This window comes from Clavelina lepadiformis, chromosome 4, assembly GCF_947623445.1.
Source record: "Clavelina lepadiformis chromosome 4, kaClaLepa1.1, whole genome shotgun sequence".
NCBI classification, from domain to species: Eukaryota; Metazoa; Chordata; class Ascidiacea; order Aplousobranchia; family Clavelinidae; genus Clavelina; species Clavelina lepadiformis.
Genome location: NC_135243.1, coordinates 24,243,271 through 24,261,316, shown reverse-complemented (window position 1 = coordinate 24,261,316; position 18,046 = coordinate 24,243,271). Strand labels below are relative to the sequence as shown.

General features: G+C 37.9%; 3 protein-coding genes across 3 annotated transcripts in view; 2 read left to right on the top strand and 1 right to left on the bottom strand.

The window, feature by feature from the left end:
* The window catches only part of LOC143452422 (uncharacterized), a 47,213-nt gene that overhangs the window by 11,678 nt on the left and 17,489 nt on the right, over positions 1-18,046 (top strand). Inside the window, exon 10 of the mRNA XM_076953385.1 lies at positions 15,722-15,826. Within this exon, the coding sequence (XP_076809500.1) occupies positions 15,722-15,826 (105 nt within the window). The remainder of the gene's footprint in view (positions 1-15,721; positions 15,827-18,046) is intronic.
* Positions 1,170-3,405, bottom strand: LOC143452434 (tetratricopeptide repeat protein 36-like). The gene is made up of 4 exons (XM_076953412.1): positions 3,273-3,405; positions 2,579-2,773; positions 2,300-2,472; positions 1,170-1,845 (listed from the first exon to the last, which is right to left on the bottom strand). Exons 1-4 carry the CDS (start codon positions 3,373-3,375, stop codon positions 1,756-1,758), a joined length of 561 nt encoding a protein of 186 aa, XP_076809527.1. The 5' UTR covers positions 3,376-3,405; the 3' UTR covers positions 1,170-1,755.
* LOC143452432 (receptor-interacting serine/threonine-protein kinase 1-like) lies at positions 7,034-13,669 on the top strand. Its single transcript, XM_076953410.1, has 3 exons — positions 7,034-7,262; positions 12,756-13,217; positions 13,374-13,669. Exons 1-3 carry the CDS (start codon positions 7,084-7,086, stop codon positions 13,633-13,635), a joined length of 903 nt encoding a protein of 300 aa, XP_076809525.1. The 5' UTR covers positions 7,034-7,083; the 3' UTR covers positions 13,636-13,669.

Here is an 18,046-nt window from a genome sequence, read left to right as displayed (position 1 = left end):
ATCTTTATATCGTTGGTCTTACGATTGCTCCCATATAATTAATAGGCCTAATAAGATTTCAATTAAGCAAATTAAACAAAATTTTAATTAAATTAAAAATTTTCAATTAAACACAAGTCGTATAATCGCTCCGTCACCAAACCGATGATGCAATTAAAAGAAAGAATGTGCACAAACTTCAATTTATTATTGCGTTAAACTTGAGCAAAGATTGATTAGAGAGTGCTGACTTTATAATGTGTCTATTGGAGAAACGCTTAAATTTGATGTTTCGTGATTGTCAAACTTTGTGATAGTTGGTTGCTGTATCATGAATTGATCTCGATCACGAAATGGTGACGTTCGTGAAAGTTGAAAATTTTACTGGTTTGAATCGGCTTGAGCGCAGAAATAGCCGAAAACCCCAGGGGCAACTATGTTAGATTTTGCTTGTATGTCCTAGGGTCCTAGCCAGAAGTAAAGACGAGAATGATTTCAGGAAACAGCTTGAACTGAAGCTTGTTGGATTTTTCCCCCCGTTCTGAAGAAGGATTCTTTTCTCTTAATTGACAATGATCAGTAAAAAAGTGATCAAAATTACAGCTCGGTAGCGCCACCAATGTTCAAAGACGAAGTTTGTAAAAACGCAACAAGCATTCCCAAGAAAATTTTTATACACAACATTCTAACTAAACTACTAGCAAATTATAAACAAATTACGAGGGTATAAGCAAATAGTGGTAAAGCTGAACTAGATAATCAGCAGGTTTCAAGCTACTGCTTGAGACTGTTGGTGAGTCGCAATCACACCCAGAAAGCCTTAGGCTTATAAATCGTGCTGTTGTGTCGTTGTCGCAGATGCTGACAAGCAGTCACTAATATCTGTGCAGTACATTTGACTGGTGTAAATGCTCGGCCACGTTACTGTAGCTTGATCGACTGACTCTGATAGTTGTCTGGTTGTTTTGACATCAATTGACATTCAATAACATTCATTTAGTTTATTTGACGGAGTTTTTTTAAAAGAATAAAATTAAGGCTTTATAGTCTAAAGCTTTATTTGGCGTTCGTCTAAACTTTAGACGAACGTCAAATGAATAATACATATCTATGACGCCATAAAACATCTTGTTAAAAACATGTACTTTACACATTTGCGACAACATGTTGCACGTTTCAATAATTGTAGTTACATGTCATAAAGATAAAACCACTGACAGCAGTACAGTGGTGCTATAATATCAAGATATTGTACCGTGGTCCATGGAACATATAAAACTACCGACAACCAATCTCTGACGATCATCTACAACATGCACGACACAAAACAGTTTGTGACTATATCAACGACTGAACTAAAAACATTATACAACAACCAGCTAGTTCACTAAAATTTTAAACAGGTCATGACAAATTACCATAAGTGTACAGGAACCACAACTATTAAAATTTACATGATATTGGTCATGGCACTGACAGTAAGTCTGTAAAATATGCATTTGAAATGAATTGATCGAGAATAGATAGCTAGCTTATGAAAAGCAAGAGAGATCTTGTGATTTGTCATTGCTAAAATTTTAGATAACAATCTATCTATGGCTTGTGTATTGGCAAACTTGTGTGTATATATCAAGAAAAACAATGCATAAAAACCAGAATTAAAAACAAATAAATAATTGGTTGACATAAAAATTACCAAAATTATGCGCAGTGCACAGCATTGCGTTTGCTTTAACACTGGCAAGTTGTTAACTTAAGCAACATCAGCCTCTGCATTCAGCTCTCATCAGATTTTCCTTGAAGTTCACCAATGACCTGTGAAAGCATCTGGTTGCAGAGAGCGGCGTATGGATTCCTCTGGACCAACTGCAATAGAAACAGTGTGTCAGTGTCTATCGGTTACTTTTGTAGAAATCAACTTATTTTGCATCAGTGTAACAGCGACATCAAATTAAGCAAATCAAAGAAAAACAAATAAGAATGAAACTCAAAGGAACACTTTTTCCCTAACTTCAGTAAAAATGTATCGTATGTACATTTTCCAGCAGTTTTGCTTATTATGTGATAACATAAACATTTGTAAATTATTAATACCAGTGCTTAAATATATACTGTACAATGTGAGTGTTCTTAATCATACTAATTACTACAAATTCATCATTAAACGTACAGCAAATTACTGCTAAAACTTTTAGCATAAGGTTAAATGATATTAATTATTATGAAAATAACTGATTAGAATTCTGTGTATGCTAATTCCACAAAGAATATTACGGCTCATGCAGTAATATTGGTCACAAATTAGTTTAATTTTTTTAACCTCTTGTTTAGCGAATTTATTCCCGAGCTCTGCAGCTCGTTTGAGATCTTTTGTTGACTCCTCGTCATCACCTTTCAACTTCATGATGATAGAGCGTTGAGCAAATGCAAGTCCGGCAACTTTTCCACAATTGTTGCCGAGTAATATCGCCCGATTTAAATCTTCGAGTGCTCCTTTAATTAACAATTAGAAATCTTTAGTCCACTAGCTCACTGAGCAATTGGTGAACACTTGGCATCAGATTTATTCTTCTACTCTGTTCTATATAGAATGACCAACCATCTATGTCGTTATTGAAGCGTTTGGTTTGTGCACGGTTGTTGTAAGCGGACGCGCGTTCCGGTAAAATTTGAATTGCTTCATCGAAGCAAGACAAGGATTCAACAATCTTCTTGTTTTCAGCGAGTTTCACTCCTTCCCTTTCCAGCTCTTTAACCTTTTCCACTTTTACGGCATCAAATTGGGCATCTGGGTCTGTCCATGCAACAAAAAATCGAGTTTGCTTTAAAGTATGAATACCAGTTACTGCTGTTTAATTCTATTCTTCATAGAAGTTAATACAATCAGTGTGGAAGTTTGGCAAAACCACATTTATCTGAAAGGCACAGGCGGTTGGACACAAAGTCAACTGTTTGTTTTGGAACTTAATCACGACCTCAAGTAATAAGTTAACAGTTAAGTTAACATAAGATAGCATTTCTGCAATCACAATAATCTATGCAGTTAATTGAATGGTCCAGATCACAATTGTTCAATGAACTAGAAAGTACGTGAACATGCCGGTAAGGTTCTGAAAGCTGATAGGTGGAGTGAGGGAAACCAAGAAAAATTGCAAACACAGATTTATACTATTATTTTACATGAAGTCGTGAACTAGGGTCTAGACCTAACAAGTGAGCTTTATAATAACAAAAAATTAAGAACATCTAATTGATAACATTATCCCCAGGGAATAGACATCCTATATATATACCTTCTACTGAGTCAATATTGTCTTCTTCTTCGGTGAATGGAAGATTAGGATTTAGTATCATCTGCAACACGCTCTTGTCATTTTTGGAAATAAGCGAATCCATAATTAACAATCTTGCACAAGAGCCTAGGTAATTCCAGAACATAATATTTACAGTCATAATATTTACATTTACTCACACAAAATGCTGAATACAAAATACCTAAGGGGCGTCCTTTAGGCCAGCAAAGCCTGCATTCCACCCTAACCTAGATATTAGAAAAGTGCACGGAACACGCAAAGAATTCTTGAAAGTCTGCTACAAAGAAATGACAACTTGAACAGAACAGCTGCAAATGACTGCAAATCTCTATGCTACATCACAAGTGGCGCGCTCGTTTCTAATTAGATATCAGGGCTAGGATGAAATTATCAATACCCAGGCTAGGGTGGAATGCAGGCTTTGCTGGCCTAAAGGACGCCCCTTAGGTGATCAGCATTTTGTAAATTTGCCGATCACATAAATGTGTTTAAATTAATGGTGGTGGCAAGTAGTCGCTTATGAATCGTGTTTGTGGCGGTTGGCACCATGTCACCGCCAGGTTTCGATCACTTGCTTTGTGTTCCGCTCACCGTGTGTTAATTCCTTCAGTCGTTTATTTGTTTCTTGAATTTGTTACTGGCTCAATACGATTTTCTTCCCTCACGTTTTGGCCGATCGGTCTCTGCGAAAGTGCTGACGAGAAACAACCTCACAAGAAATCGAGTTTCGTGCAATCGGACTTGAGTTTCTCGTTCTCTAGGTTTTGACGACGGTCAAGAAAGCTCTGTCACCCGTCGTCCATGTAAAAGATAGTGCGTCGAAGGAACGTACAGAAAATGTCGTCGCCAGTCGGCAGGGACGGCCTCATATATTAAGGAATTACAAGCTTTTGCAAGGGCTCAAATTTCCTTTCAGGCCGGGGCCCATACTGCGCTTTACACAACCCTGCGTGTGTTGGCACCTCACAGTTGTAATCATATTTCTTAGAAGTCTTAATTAGATTTCAGTTTGAATGCTCAGCAAAATTATAAGTACAAAGTTTATCCTTGTATTTAAACAATCTATAGAAACATTCAGTAAGCGCGTTGTTTACCAATCGTAAAACTTCGTTAATATTCAACCAGCTTTTTAACTCAGCTTTAGAACCAACCTCTTAACGATTTAACGACAGTGAATGCAATCTCAGCTACATATAAAGCATTTTACGTTGTTAGCGCTGTTTCTATGCTTTTACGCTTAGGCTTTCCACTTACTTTGGGCGTCAACTTTTCCAAATGTAGTTACCAGTTTACAACTGGTTAAAGGTTTCTGTGAATTATTATCTAAAACCAGATCCAAGTTTTTCCCAAAGTACTTAGCTTCTACCAATTGGTTTGTTGGAGGAAAGGTATAGGTGATTAAGTTGGTGGACTTTTACCCACAAATTGCATACAGCCGTAACGATTTAGATTTACATACAATTGTTTGTCGTTGAGAATGTGAGGAACCAGCGTCGTTTAAGATTGGGTTAATGCAGTAACTAGTCGCAAGAGAATGTTGTGTAATGTTTAACAAATGTAACTTAAACCTAAAATCAGCAGGCGAGCAGATTTTGTGTCGACCAAGCCTATAGAGTCTGGCACAGTGACTTACAATAAGCTTTCAGCTACTTAACTTTAGTTCAATAATGTGTGGCGGACGATGAAATCTTTCGTATGGCTTTTCATCTCAAGTCAAGTCGTCTTTTCACTTAACTCGAGAAAGTGTCGTTGAACTAACAGCTTAACTTTCCTATCATCGAACTGAAATACCGACCACAGTTTGTCGATGAAGTTTATTAATGATCCCTGCCAGGGCCGGCCTAAGCAAGCGCTGGACCCAATGCATTAGCTGATGCCTGGTAGGCTACTAGTGATGCCTTTGGCTATTTTGAATAACTTGATTACGTATTAATAATAGTGACAACCTATTATTCAAATGCGGAGCTCGTAGCAAAATTCCGAATTTGAAAATTAGAAGTTTTCCGGACATATTCGGCATGAAAAAGGAATTCTTTCACCTTCTCCTTTCTCCTTTCTCCTTTACCTTCTGAATAATAACTTAGCTAAAAATATTTTTATTGTGGTGTTGTAAAGACTTGCTAGCCTCCACCACTTTGAAAAGGTAAAATTAAAGTAAAGTATAAGCAGATAGTTAATATCATTAAAGTGTCAGTTGGCCACATCTCTTTGAATATTATCGAGTGGCAGCTTAGAAATATGTACACTCGAACATTGTTGATATCCATTAAGGTGTCTTTTATATTGCTTTGGATATTATCGAGTGGCAGGCGAGCCCAATCGCTACAGATGGTGAAACTGGATGAGCTGCACACGCAACTTTTCTCTCTTATCTTCCACACTCTCTTGGCGCTCATCGGAAGCACTCATCTCTCTCTACTCTAGACACAACCAGCCGGGAATCCCTGCAGTCAAACGCCGGAGACCATGCCCTCCGAAAGGGGGAAGGTGAGCTCCCGTTACCGAGCTAGCCCTTGTGCAAGTTCCAATTGTTGCACTGTTTTGTGGATTATTTGAATCTAATTGCGCGAATTTAGAACTATCCACTGAACAAGAGCTATTATTTCGTTAACTCCTTGCCCAAGAACATTACAACGGTAGCGCGACTGGATGTCGAACACGAGCCGCATTATTTCGATTCCTGCACTTGAACCACTCGGCTACCGAGCCCACTTCATTTTTTTCCTTTTCTTGCATCAGGCGCCATGTGCCAGTAAACTTGATTTGGCGCCTTAAAAATGGAATCTGGCGTTTGGCGCTTTGTCGTTTTTGGTCATCTGCGAGTGCTGAGCTGAGTTGGTCGCCAGAATTGATTTGACCAGATCGGCCAGATTTGAGGTTTAGTTGCATTGCTGTAGCCTGCAGACCTAGTACTGTCTTGTTTCTCAAGCACATTCTGGAAACGGCGCTGTGTGTTGGAGATTGGATGTACTAAGTTATATATCAGTATGGTGTACAGTAGTGCTGTAACCAAGTCATTTTTTTAGGACTCGAGTCAAGTCAAGTCATTTGGGAAGTTGGTTTAAGTCAAGTAGAGTCAAATTACTGATTGGATCAAGTCAAGTCAAGTTAAAACATAATGCAAGTCAAATCAAGTCATGTCATTGGCTATACCTTTAACCGATCGTCTGATCGTTTGCAATGAAATCAAATGTCTGTAATTCAGTTCATCAATGAATTAACAACCAAGATTTAATGACTTGGAGTAGGCTATGGATGTTGGAGAAGTATGCATATTAGGTTGGCATGGTGCAAGTTTTGGCATAACATTTATTGGTGCAATTGTCTGGCGCACTGGTGAAAACTTTTCGCGTGGGGCTATAATCTACTGGTACTTTCTCTCGCAACTAATACTTTATTTAGTTCGATAGTCGGCGGCTGTTGAAGTAGATACTTATTTTACTGGCTGCTAAAGTAACCTTGAAAAGGGAGCAAACTGCATAAAATATTTGCTAATTTTCCACCGAAAACGACAGAGAATAGGCTACTACATTATAGCTTGTACTTAGTTAATTTAAAACTAATTTCCTCAAACCAAACTCTCACCCTACTGGAAAGTTTGTTTAAATAAAATTTGAAATAGTAACAGTCAACCTTTTGCATACCCGTTCTCCTATCTAACCGCCCATGTTTAACAAAAGGCTGTATTATGCATTATTAGGCTACTTACGATGTAATAGTCACTCTCCAAATTAAATGCATGCGCTTAGAGTCTGTTCATCCTAAGTTTTGAGTGCCACGCAATGCAAGGATGATGTCATCATTTCAATCTTACGAAGCATCCAGTTTAAAGACGAGTTGGGATAAAGAGGATTTATTGGGCAGAGGAAGTTTTGCTACAGCTAGAAGATGCATCCACGATCAACTGGGAAGAGTTGTTACTAAATGTTTCAAAGTTAAAGGACCTTCCGTAGAAAAAGTCATGATGAAGTAAGTACAACTTATCATATATACATTAGATTATTTTTATACAGTCGAAACCGGTTAATCGCATAGTCAATTTTCCAAGCTATTTTATGTGATTAACCGTTGTAAACAGTAGCCTAGGTGTTGTCAGAAGTTCATCTTAAACATTCGCTTGAAAGCAGATTGCTAGACTCATTAACTGCTCACGTAATCATCTTTTACTATTCATAACACATGTAATCTAAGTATACTGCATGATTTGTGATAATAAGGCATTGTTGAGTATAGATATAATCGGTGAACAACATTCGTACGATCAGGTTTTGTTGCTATGGTGTTGTTAGGCAAAGTGAGAAAGATACAGTTGCGTATTTTCAGCAATAGAAAAAACAAATTTTTTGTCGATAAAATTAATATTACGCGTGTCTTCCAGATATCCTTGCAAGTTAAAAAAAATCATGCGTGCTTATTCTAGCGTATCCACCAAGCAACGTACACGGCGAGTCGGTTGCAATGCAAAACATGATTGTGACCTAATAACAGAGGTGGTTGGTAGTTTTAAAGTAACGAAGCAATAAGTAAATGGTTTTATATTGTTGTTAAATTTATTTATGTCTTATTGTCTTCACTTTTGATCATGAATTAAAAACTTTGTCATGAATTAAAAACTTTGTCATGAATTAAAAACTGCGAGTTACTCGGTTTTCCGGTGACGCTTTTGTGTGCTGGCAATGATAATAATGTAAACAATCGTAACTCGTTATGGTACTAATGTGTCTTCATGGACTTGCTCAGTCTGAATAAGAATAAATCAGAACAACACAAAGCTTCTTTAAGAAAATTATGCGATTAACCGATTTATGCGATTAACCGGTGTATTTTCTTCACATGTGAATGGAAATGGTTTGGGATTATGGAATTCTATTCGATAATGCAATTTATGCGATTAACCTATTTTATTCTTCTCTTATTCACCTATTCTTCTATTAACCTTATCTATTATCATTATAATAGGAACATTACAATAGCTTTCTGGTCAAGATATTTGTGCATCAAGGTGCAAAAAAAATGACATCTGTATAGTTTTAATGGTTGACCTTCCTTGCGATACCATGAGTTCAAAAGAATGAAATGCGGGAAAACATGACAATTGAAAAGAAGCAGTAAACTGTAGATTGTTGCCGCTCACCGCAGATAAGAAGGTAGATTTAGGATCTAATCTGCCGCGCAGTAGCCTGTTGTTTTGCATTGCTGGGTGAGATTTTGAGGCAGTTCTCGCTGTGTTTTGTCTTTTGCTTTACGAACTGCTGGTGAAAGAATCTGCACAACTTAGCTCTTTAACATTGTATTTTCTTGCATTTCAGGAAAGTTTGTTTTCTTTGCAGTGGTGTTGAACGTAGCCAAATACTTGATTTTGTACGTAACATAGGATACCATGCAATCAGGCGGATATACAGTAGCTGGGCTTGGATTGTTGTCTAAGTCGTTTTTATTATTGGTGGCAGTTTTTTTTTGTAGAATAGAAATTGTTTTAACGTTAATATGAAATATCGCATTCGTTTGACCATAAAGTGGTTGAAGCAAATTTATAGTTCCGTTGTTTTCAATTAAGTACTCAACCAGTTACTACTTTTGCTTTCTCACTTTCATCAATTTGAAAAATTTCCTTCGCCTGATTCTTTTTGTCAGCAAGACCTCATCTGTGCTCACAGTTCCAGCGTCGATATCGTATGATATCGACATGTTACCCGTTCCGCAAATACATAATTCCCTTTCAATGTAATTAGGAGCAGTGGCTCCTAAATGCCCACTAGCAACACGATAAGTTTTATCTAATGACCGCTACAATGTAACAACCAACGTAGCGTGACTTCAAATGCTTTGTTTGAAGTAACTCATTGGTGATTTCCGGTTTATTATTGCATCACGTTTTTATTATGTTTATGGCCTTCAATCTCTCCCGGTGGCAAAAATTGAGTGGGTGTGCATAACATTGACAATTATATCATCATCGATGTATGCAAACTTTCACACTCGGGATGTCACCTAATTCGTTGCCCCTGTTTCATTGCCACCGCCCGTGTTCTCTTCCTCCTGTTTACGCTGGTAACTTTAACCACTACCATGTTAACCAGGGCTTTGGAGCAGGCTTAAATGTTAAATTGCTCCAGCTCCAGCTCCGGAGCACTTTTTTATTATAAATTAGCTCCAGCTCCGGAGCTCAATAATACCACTGCTCCAGCTCCGGCTCCATTACGTCAAAAACTGAGGTTTAAGGATAAACGCTCAATTTTAATATCGGAATAGTTTGGAAAAAGTGGTTAGTTAGAAAAGGTGGCGCCAAAGAGCCAACAATTCTTAATTTTGTGAAGGGTTGTTGTTAAATTATGTGAATTCAGCCAATAGTAGTAGGCTAGTAGCATAGCATGTTATGAAATTCATCGGAGCCGGAGCTATTTTTCAAACAACTGGCTCCAGCTCCATTTGAATTTCATGTAGAGCTCCAGCTCCGTTGAAAATGTACAGCTCTGGGGCTTCGGGCTCCGGCTCCAAAGCCCTGATGTTAACTTGGGGTATAACTACGCTGACACTGATTGAGAATGCCCGGCTTCCTGGGCAGCCAACAACAACCTGGTCCTTCTCTTTAGCAAAATGGAGGAAGCGACTTTCTCCTCCAGAAGCTGGAGAACAAGAACTAACCCCGACCTGTCACTCGGGAGTGTTGATGATGAGGAACATCTATCAAACATGTGTGTGCTTATGAAATGAGAAGTTTCAATATTGACCCTGGTTTGTCACTGCTTGTAAACATTCGACATCAGTTCCAACCACCTCAGTGAAGAATTGGAACTTCAAAAAGGTCAATGGGAAGCATTTCAGCCTGAATGGCAACGAGTATAGGTCAGGCTTATTGCCATGTGATTATAAAAACCTGAATCAGGTTTACCGAGACTTCTACAGCGCCCTACTACTTACGTCAATAAACATCTCATACAGTCATTGCTCCAACTACAGTCGAATCCGCTTAATTCGGACACCGGATAACCCGGACAACCGCTTTATTCGGCCAAAATGCTCGGGAACGGAACAAAAGTAAAAATTGAACGTAAAAAACTCCTGTTAATTCGGACAATTCTCCGCTTAATTCGGACACAGGTTCGCAATTCCATCGTTAGGTTATGACACAATAAACAGTACTTCGTTCGTTTTAAGACAAGATGCACTTGCATTATGAGTGATTATGGTGAAACAATGACGATCGATGCAGTAACAATCGACAATGAACTCATATAAGGCCGTGCCAGCTTCATAGTCGCTTTTACTTCGGTACAATTGCGCCCATCTTGTAGGACAAAATTGTACAGAAAAGTTTAGCACAAAAAGTGAAATTGCTCACTAAAGTAAATGAAGACGTTTTATGCGATCAGTGCCAGTTACTGCAGTATAGCGCAGCTGCAATTCATTTATTACGCAACAGTACAGTATTTTAAATGCGTTTTTTGCCTTTATGCATGACCATGAAAGGAACAATTGACTTTCCGCTTAATTCGGACAAAGCCGTTTCTCCGCTTAATTCGGCCAAAAGTGAGCGGAACCAAAGTGTCCGAATTAAGCGGAGTCGACTGTATTTGCCGTGTTGAGATTCCGAGTAAAAGACATTCGACCGCTCTTTTTTGAGCTTCTCCAGGTTTCACTTCTAACAAAGCAGCATCCATTTTCTAAAAAGGCTCGATGCTAAGAAGCTTGTGTGGTGATGGAACATATTAACACCACCAACTTCTTACACTCGAGTCAAAAGCATGGAGTATCATATACAACCTCATAGGCACCGTGACTGGAATCTATTTGCCTTTCTGCCGAGGGTCTGCTCCAAGCTTACACTCCATGCTGGCCCTGCAATAAAGCTTTCACTGCGTGACCTCCACTCTTTATCTCTGTCTTCTGACAGCACAAAACTCCCACAAATCTGGAGAAGGGCTTTTGTAGTCGAGAATCCAAAGCATTAGGAGCTTTTAGGGAGCCCAAAAAGCCTTCATCAAAAAGACATTTTACTTCTATTTTGTTTGTCCTTTCAAAATCTTCTGATGCTTGATCTATGCCCGCGTTCTACCCCCTTTCTTGATGTGAACGTGCTGGCCTTCGACACGAAGTTACTGCTTTAGCCTAGCCTAACCCAGGACATTGAGAGGAGCTTCAAGGCTAAGGAAAAGGTCAGCCAACACATTATGGCACGACGGCCTTGCCTACAAGTTGCTCCGTCTGCTCAGAATGTTACTTCAAGTTGCTCTGTCTGCTCCCAGACAGGCAGATGGACCGCATGGTCATGGAGCCTTTTAAAAGTTGAATCTTTACTCACACCATCCACAGGTGAATGGCAGTAAAGGAGGCCGCAAAGTCAAAAGAACAGCGTCACACAGTGATCGATTTTGGCTCCTCGTTTTACACATATACACTCATGACCTACCGAACAGAAAGATGATGTAGTACAACAATGGCCTACTGCCCTACGCGGATGACTTGGCCATCGTGTGCTCTGCTAGGAAATAGAAAACTGTAGAGGAAACTTTTTGGCAAGACATGACCACTCTAACAATTTTCGTTCAGAATCGGAAGCTGAAGTTCAGCCAAAATAGAGTTGGCAGCTTGCTATCTCAATAACAAAGAAGTGTTCTTTACAGGAAAGACTGCTTACACCTTGAGTCACTACGAAAGAATCTTATTCATTCCCTGCCGCCTTGATAAGACTACTGGTGGGATCAGGCTGGGGTTTGAGTGGTTACTAGGGGTTACATACAGTTCGTACTGCATCTGCATCCCTAGTTTATTCCACTGCACTAAACTCCAAAGTGCAAGAATAAGGTTTATAGTTGTTGTGAGTGTAGCAAGGAGGAGAAAACCAAAAAGCACGTTATATTCCACTGTTTTCTCTATCACGCTCCCCACGGAATACTTGACCTGGAAATTTTGGATGAATACGACACAGTGGCTGCTCTGCTCAAGCCCCAATATCTTGTCTCGATAGTTGAATAACATAACGAAAACACTACTTTTACTACTGATGTGAAATTTGTGTTCAACTCTATTGCTATTCTACTGTCAACTAAGTGACGAAAAGATTGTCATCTGTTGTTCCAAGCAAAAATTCTTGTTGGTAAAAGCTTAATCATAGTATCTACTGTGACTGTCTGTTTTGCGATATGCCAAATATTAGACACCACATACCATCATCCAGCCATATCATCGTAAAGCCACGCATCTATGCTTGTGACTGCAGATTTTGTAGAGCAGCGATACTTGCGAATCCATCAATTTGCTACAATAGATTGATAACAAGTTTGTAATGACCCATTTAATGACTTGCCTCAGCTCGATTATTCAAATAACTTGATTTTACTCAAGTCGACGTTATGGTAAATCTATAAAACAGTGTCTATTGTGACGTCAACACTAGATAAAAAGTAGAAAAAATCTAATTTATTTGACTTAATTTTCCAGATGTATCACTTGTGTTTTCAGTGTTGAGAGAGAAATGAAAGTTCTTTATCGACTCAAACATCAACACATTGTTGCTGTTCATGGCATCACAGAATGGAGCAATTGTATTGGAATCATCATGGAATATGTTGAAGCTGGCAACTTGGATGATTTTCTGTGGCTACAAGGAGATATAGCGAACATTCCATTGCTCCTACAGCTCCGATTTGCCCATCAAATAAGTGACGGCTTACGTTACTTGCACCACCATGATAAGAAAAGGTCCTACTTACATTGCAATCTGAAACCAGAAAATATTTTGCTCACACCAGACCTGATGGTGAAGATTGCAGATTTTGGCTCTGTTGCTATTGCCACAGCAACAGGAGTTACCGGAGGATCTTTTACAATAACTCCAACTACTCAGCATACTCCATTCTACACTGCACCAGAGCTTTTGAGAAACATGCTAAGTGATAAAAAGCCAAGTATGGATGTGTATAGGTGGGAAAAAGTTTTCTTATTTTTGTGAATGAAACAGCTTGAATTGTCAGTGAAAGAATTATTTATACATTTGTTGCTGTTGTAAATATTTCCAACATAAGTTAAAACAGTGAAGTAAGAGTAAAACAACATTCTTTCTTGTATTTTATATTTTAGCTATGGGATGGTGCTCTGTGCAATCCTCACCAGGCATCCTGCATTTTCTTGTGATGATCCTTTTCCTCCAAACCCAGGCCTAATTACCCATCTTATAATTCATTGTGGACAAAAACCAAAACAAAAATATCTTGATGACGTTGAGTCATCATTAAAAGACAATCCTGAAGATCTTGATATCTTCAAGTTCTTAAAAGATGTCATGGTTCGATGCTGGGATTTCGAGGCGAAGAATCGACCAGATATACAACAAGGTAAATAGCACGTGTTAAGTATACTGCCATATTATTCCTACATCCAAAGCATACCATAACTACAGTATATTGCCATTATATTAAATATTAAGTACCATTTACATTTGAAAGTAAAGTTGGATGATTGTGTTGTTCTTTGCTTTATTTGTTGTCGTTAACGTAATGTTTGCTTTTTTATGTTTTTTATGATTTCCAGTCTATGATGAAATTGACGAAAAGCTGCGTTCGTTGAATAAATCTGACGTCACCTACCACATATGTGATCTTAAAAAGAACGAGGAACCTGAACCAACACCAAGCAGTGTGAAAATAAAGCTGAGTGAATTCTCATCTCCGTTTGAAGTAGGACCAGAACCTTCTACTGCTTATTTGCCAATATCAGGTGTTCCGGTGGCTTCAATGTTTGGCTTTTTAATCAAATGTTGCAATCTTATCATACTGTAAAGTTTTAAACACAAGCAATCTATAAACTTAGTATTTATTCAATTGAAATTTTTTCATTGTTTTACTCTCTAAACTATCAGAGCAATCTTCCTCAACCTCTTCCACATCCATCCAGGATGAAGTAAATGCAGGTTCCTCTACTCTTACAACCCGGGAATCCCCAGGTATAAAACAAGGGACATCCCCTGATCAAATTGATTTACTGGCAAATGTTCAAACTGATATATGATTTATTTATTATCAATTATATGATTTATACCTAACAACCTATACCACTTACACTATATATGTACTACACTACCATACTACATATGCTATACTAACCTAAACCCTGAACAACCTATACCAATTATCCACCCATATCAGGTTTTTCGGTTGTTTTTACCTATTTAACATCATTAATGATATCTTGGTCAGTTGTTTAACGTTTTGAAACAAAACATTCCTCTTAACTTTTAAAGGTTTATTCATTGAACTATTTCCAACAAAAGTGTAATGATAAAGATTTTTATTGTTTGCTTTTCCTTGTTTCATCTACAGAGCAATCAACTTCTGCCACGTCCATCCAGGATAAAGTGAATGAAGGTCTCTCCACTCTCACAATCCGGGAATCCCCAATTCAAAAACAAATCATTGGAAGTCAGTATTTCGTTAAAATATTTATTTAAATTTTTTCATTCAATTGCTTTTAAAGAATGTTTACGATAGAAGCTGATTGCTTAATCGCGTGTATCATCGCTTATCGTTATTTTACAAGTTACCAACTTCAGATAAATAAAAGTTAAATCCATGATTGCTCCTTACGCCCCAGCAATAACAATCTAACAAGTTTAGAGACTGAAGTAGATGTGAGCTTAAAACAAGGCGCACAATTTACTGTGAATGCTTTTTATAATCGATTGATTTTAAAATCATTTCTAGCTCTTCACGCTGTCACAGAAATAAAACCAAAAAGTGAGCCAGCAGATGGAGCTGTTGGGACTGCAAGTGATGTTGCCAAAACATCTTCAGGTAAATAGAGAAAGTCGGAAAAAATATCTAAGTAATTGCAAATAATGAACAAAATAAGACATTATCTTGACATTATCGTGACAAGCATGTTTCTCATCGCTGTATAATACAGATAAAATTATATTCAATGCATCGATATTAAAGCAGGGCTAAAAATGAATTTGTTGAAACAAAAATATTTAAATCCTTTTCAATGCAGAGTTGGAAATTATGAAAGAAAAAGTCTATTGGTATATATTTTGTTACAGCTTGCTTACATGCTTTATAACACAGTAGTTAAAACGTGTCATAACATGCTTACTAGTTTCGATAACTTGTAGTACAATGTTAATATTATTGCAATGACATATCGCCAAGCAATAACGACACTTATTTCTGTTCAGTGGTTCCTGTAATCTATTCTAAATTCGTGCATAAACTGTAAACTGAAATTCAAAAAATTTGTATCAATCGGACAACACACAGCAACTAGCTCCTTATACCAGGCTGGAGCATTAAAGATTGAGTGCCAGATTGCATTTTCCCAATTCTTGGAGAAATATTTCGATACTTTACAATTCCAGTTTCATACACTACTGAAACACCTTGCAACTTATAAACGCTATGATTTATTTCATCTTCTATTATTTTGATTCACAGAGCAGACAACGTTGACTAGTACAAAGACAACGAAGAGTCGATTCAGAAAGTTTTTCAGATTGTCAAATCGCTCGGTTGATGCAAACAAACACAATAATCGTTCAGGTATCTTAACTTGCGTTTAAACTGTTTTCTGTAAACAAATGAATCAGCAAGTATCACTTTAATGGCATCCAGGCAGGATAACGACTGTCAAAACAGCGACTGTCATAATGGCGACTTCATAATAGCGACGTAATCAAGTGAGCGACATTCCAAACAGCGATTGTCTAAATGCCGACCGCATTAAAACAGCGACTGTTATGATAGCGACTTAACTAGGCTTTCCATTTTTCCAAATTTTTTTGTTGTTTATCATTGCTACTACAAGGCAGAGACCTGACTCAGCGAATGAAAAGATACGTGACAATGAACACACGAATCACTGTTGTACAGCAAAATCGAGGCCAGTATGATCGGCGGCAGTTCCTTCGAGCCCTTGCTCGCAATTTAGAAATAAACGTGTCTTGATTTTTATTGCATTTTTATTGCATTTTTATTTTATTTTATTGCTTTTTAAATCATGTGACTTCATGTGACTATGGATAGTCCAAATAAAATGTTGTTTTAAAGTCCCTTTTGGTTTCAATCTTTCACTACGCAGTATTTGCCTGTTTCTGCGTGCATACGTGTGTAGAGAGGTGTGGGGGATGGAAGTGCGTGTGCGCGTAAGCCTTGGATTTAATAAAAGAAGTGAGGTCGCTGTTGTGGCAGTCGCTGTTTTAAATGAATCGCTGTCGTGTAGTCGCTCTATTGATAGTCGCTGTTCTGACAGTCGCTATTTGGAACTTGAGCCCACTTTAATGTAGACCAGGGATGTCCAACCTGCGGCCCGCCTGAGATTTTTGTGCGGCCCACCAGTCATTTTCACTCCAAGTAATATTTTGAGCTTTGAATCTTAGCCAAATTAAAATGTACCAGTCAGCTTTTAGGGGCGCTGTAGTAGTACTCTATGTAGTAATAGTTTTGGGGCAGTAATAGTACTTTATGTACCCATTTTTCTTGAAATTTAATAGGTTCTGCGGGCCATTGAATTATTTCAAGTGACAATGCGGCCCACTATAATAAAAGGTTGGACATCCCTGATGTAGATGCTTGTAACGATCGGATCATTGCTTTTGTTATCTTTTCAATTCGTTTGCTTCAAGTTCATTTTAGCGTGAAGTCTTTTTCTGTCGCCGTAATTTACCAATCATATGTATGTATATGTACCTGGAAATACGCTGTTTCGTAAGAGTATGACAATTTTTGTTGAGTCATCTTAACAAGCATCACTTTGCTGTGTAGGTTTATCATAACCAGTCACTACATGTCACATGAACTACCAACTATCTTGCGCATGTTAGTTGTAATATCTTTTATCATACGACCTGTGATATCTATCTTCTATATTCATAAGCAACCTGTTTTCGACTTTGCTTATTTAAATGTTGTCAAAGATCTTGGAAGAAGTTTCACATTCACAGCATGGAAAGGTTAAACTCGTCGACAAGTGAACGTGTGTTGGTTAAAATCATTATTTGTTTAACAGCTAGAAAGGCAAAAACACACAATTCTGATAAGTTGCTTATTCCTTGCAAATGTTTACAATAGATCTGGCTTCCTGTTTAATTGCTGAATTGCTAAGACGTGTTAAATTATCGCTGAACTAAAATGTAACAAATAATTTACTCTCAATCGTAGTATTGTGCGCCATCTTGTGGTAAAAACTGCAAATCGTAGTTAGCTCAGTTTACCCACGTTTGGTAGATGCAGATGGTAGAGACCTCGTTAATCCAGACCCCGAAAAACCGTAATCTATACGACACAAAACTGCCTGGAACGGATTTCTTTCTTTGCATTTTACCCCTTTAATACGGAAACCCCGCTGTCCGACTACGACTCAAAAGTTTTGGAACAAATGTGCTAAATAAATAGCAATAAATCCAATAAACCGGATTATTAAGAGTGAATAGAAAATGGTTTACGACTGTCCTAGATACAGTAGTTAGTTGACGACAACAATAACCCATTATCTACGCATAACAATGTTGCAGTTGCGCTCTTTAAACTTCTCCAACAGTCTTTATTGATTTGAAATTTGTTGAGTAACATTGGAATTTGTAAAAAAATTTAATTGTGGAGATAACTTAGTGATTGGAGCATTCGTCTTTAATACGGTAGTTCTGGGGTTTGGCACTGGGTTGGATCATACAAAAAATATAATTTTATTTTAGTTGCTGTCCAGCCAGAAACTCGGTACTTTGAATAGGAGTAAGATGCATCTGCTTTTTAAACACGGAGCTG

Coding starts and splice junctions, on each gene's coding strand:
- LOC143452434 (XM_076953412.1), bottom strand. CDS start 3,375: ATGGATTCGCTTATTTCCAAAAATGACAAGAGCGTGTTGCAGATGATA. Junction 2,774..3,272: donor CAATATTGACTCAGTAGAAG/GTATATATATAG, acceptor TTGCATGGACAG/ACCCAGATGCCCAATTTGAT. Junction 1,846..2,299: donor ATAAATTCGCTAAACAAGAG/GTTAAAAAAATT, acceptor TTTCTATTGCAG/TTGGTCCAGAGGAATCCATA.
- LOC143452432 (XM_076953410.1), top strand. CDS start 7,084: ATGATGTCATCATTTCAATCTTACGAAGCATCCAGTTTAAAGACGAGT. Junction 7,263..12,755: donor GTAGAAAAAGTCATGATGAA/GTAAGTACAACT, acceptor TTGTGTTTTCAG/TGTTGAGAGAGAAATGAAAG. Junction 13,218..13,373: donor CCAAGTATGGATGTGTATAG/GTGGGAAAAAGT, acceptor TTTATATTTTAG/CTATGGGATGGTGCTCTGTG.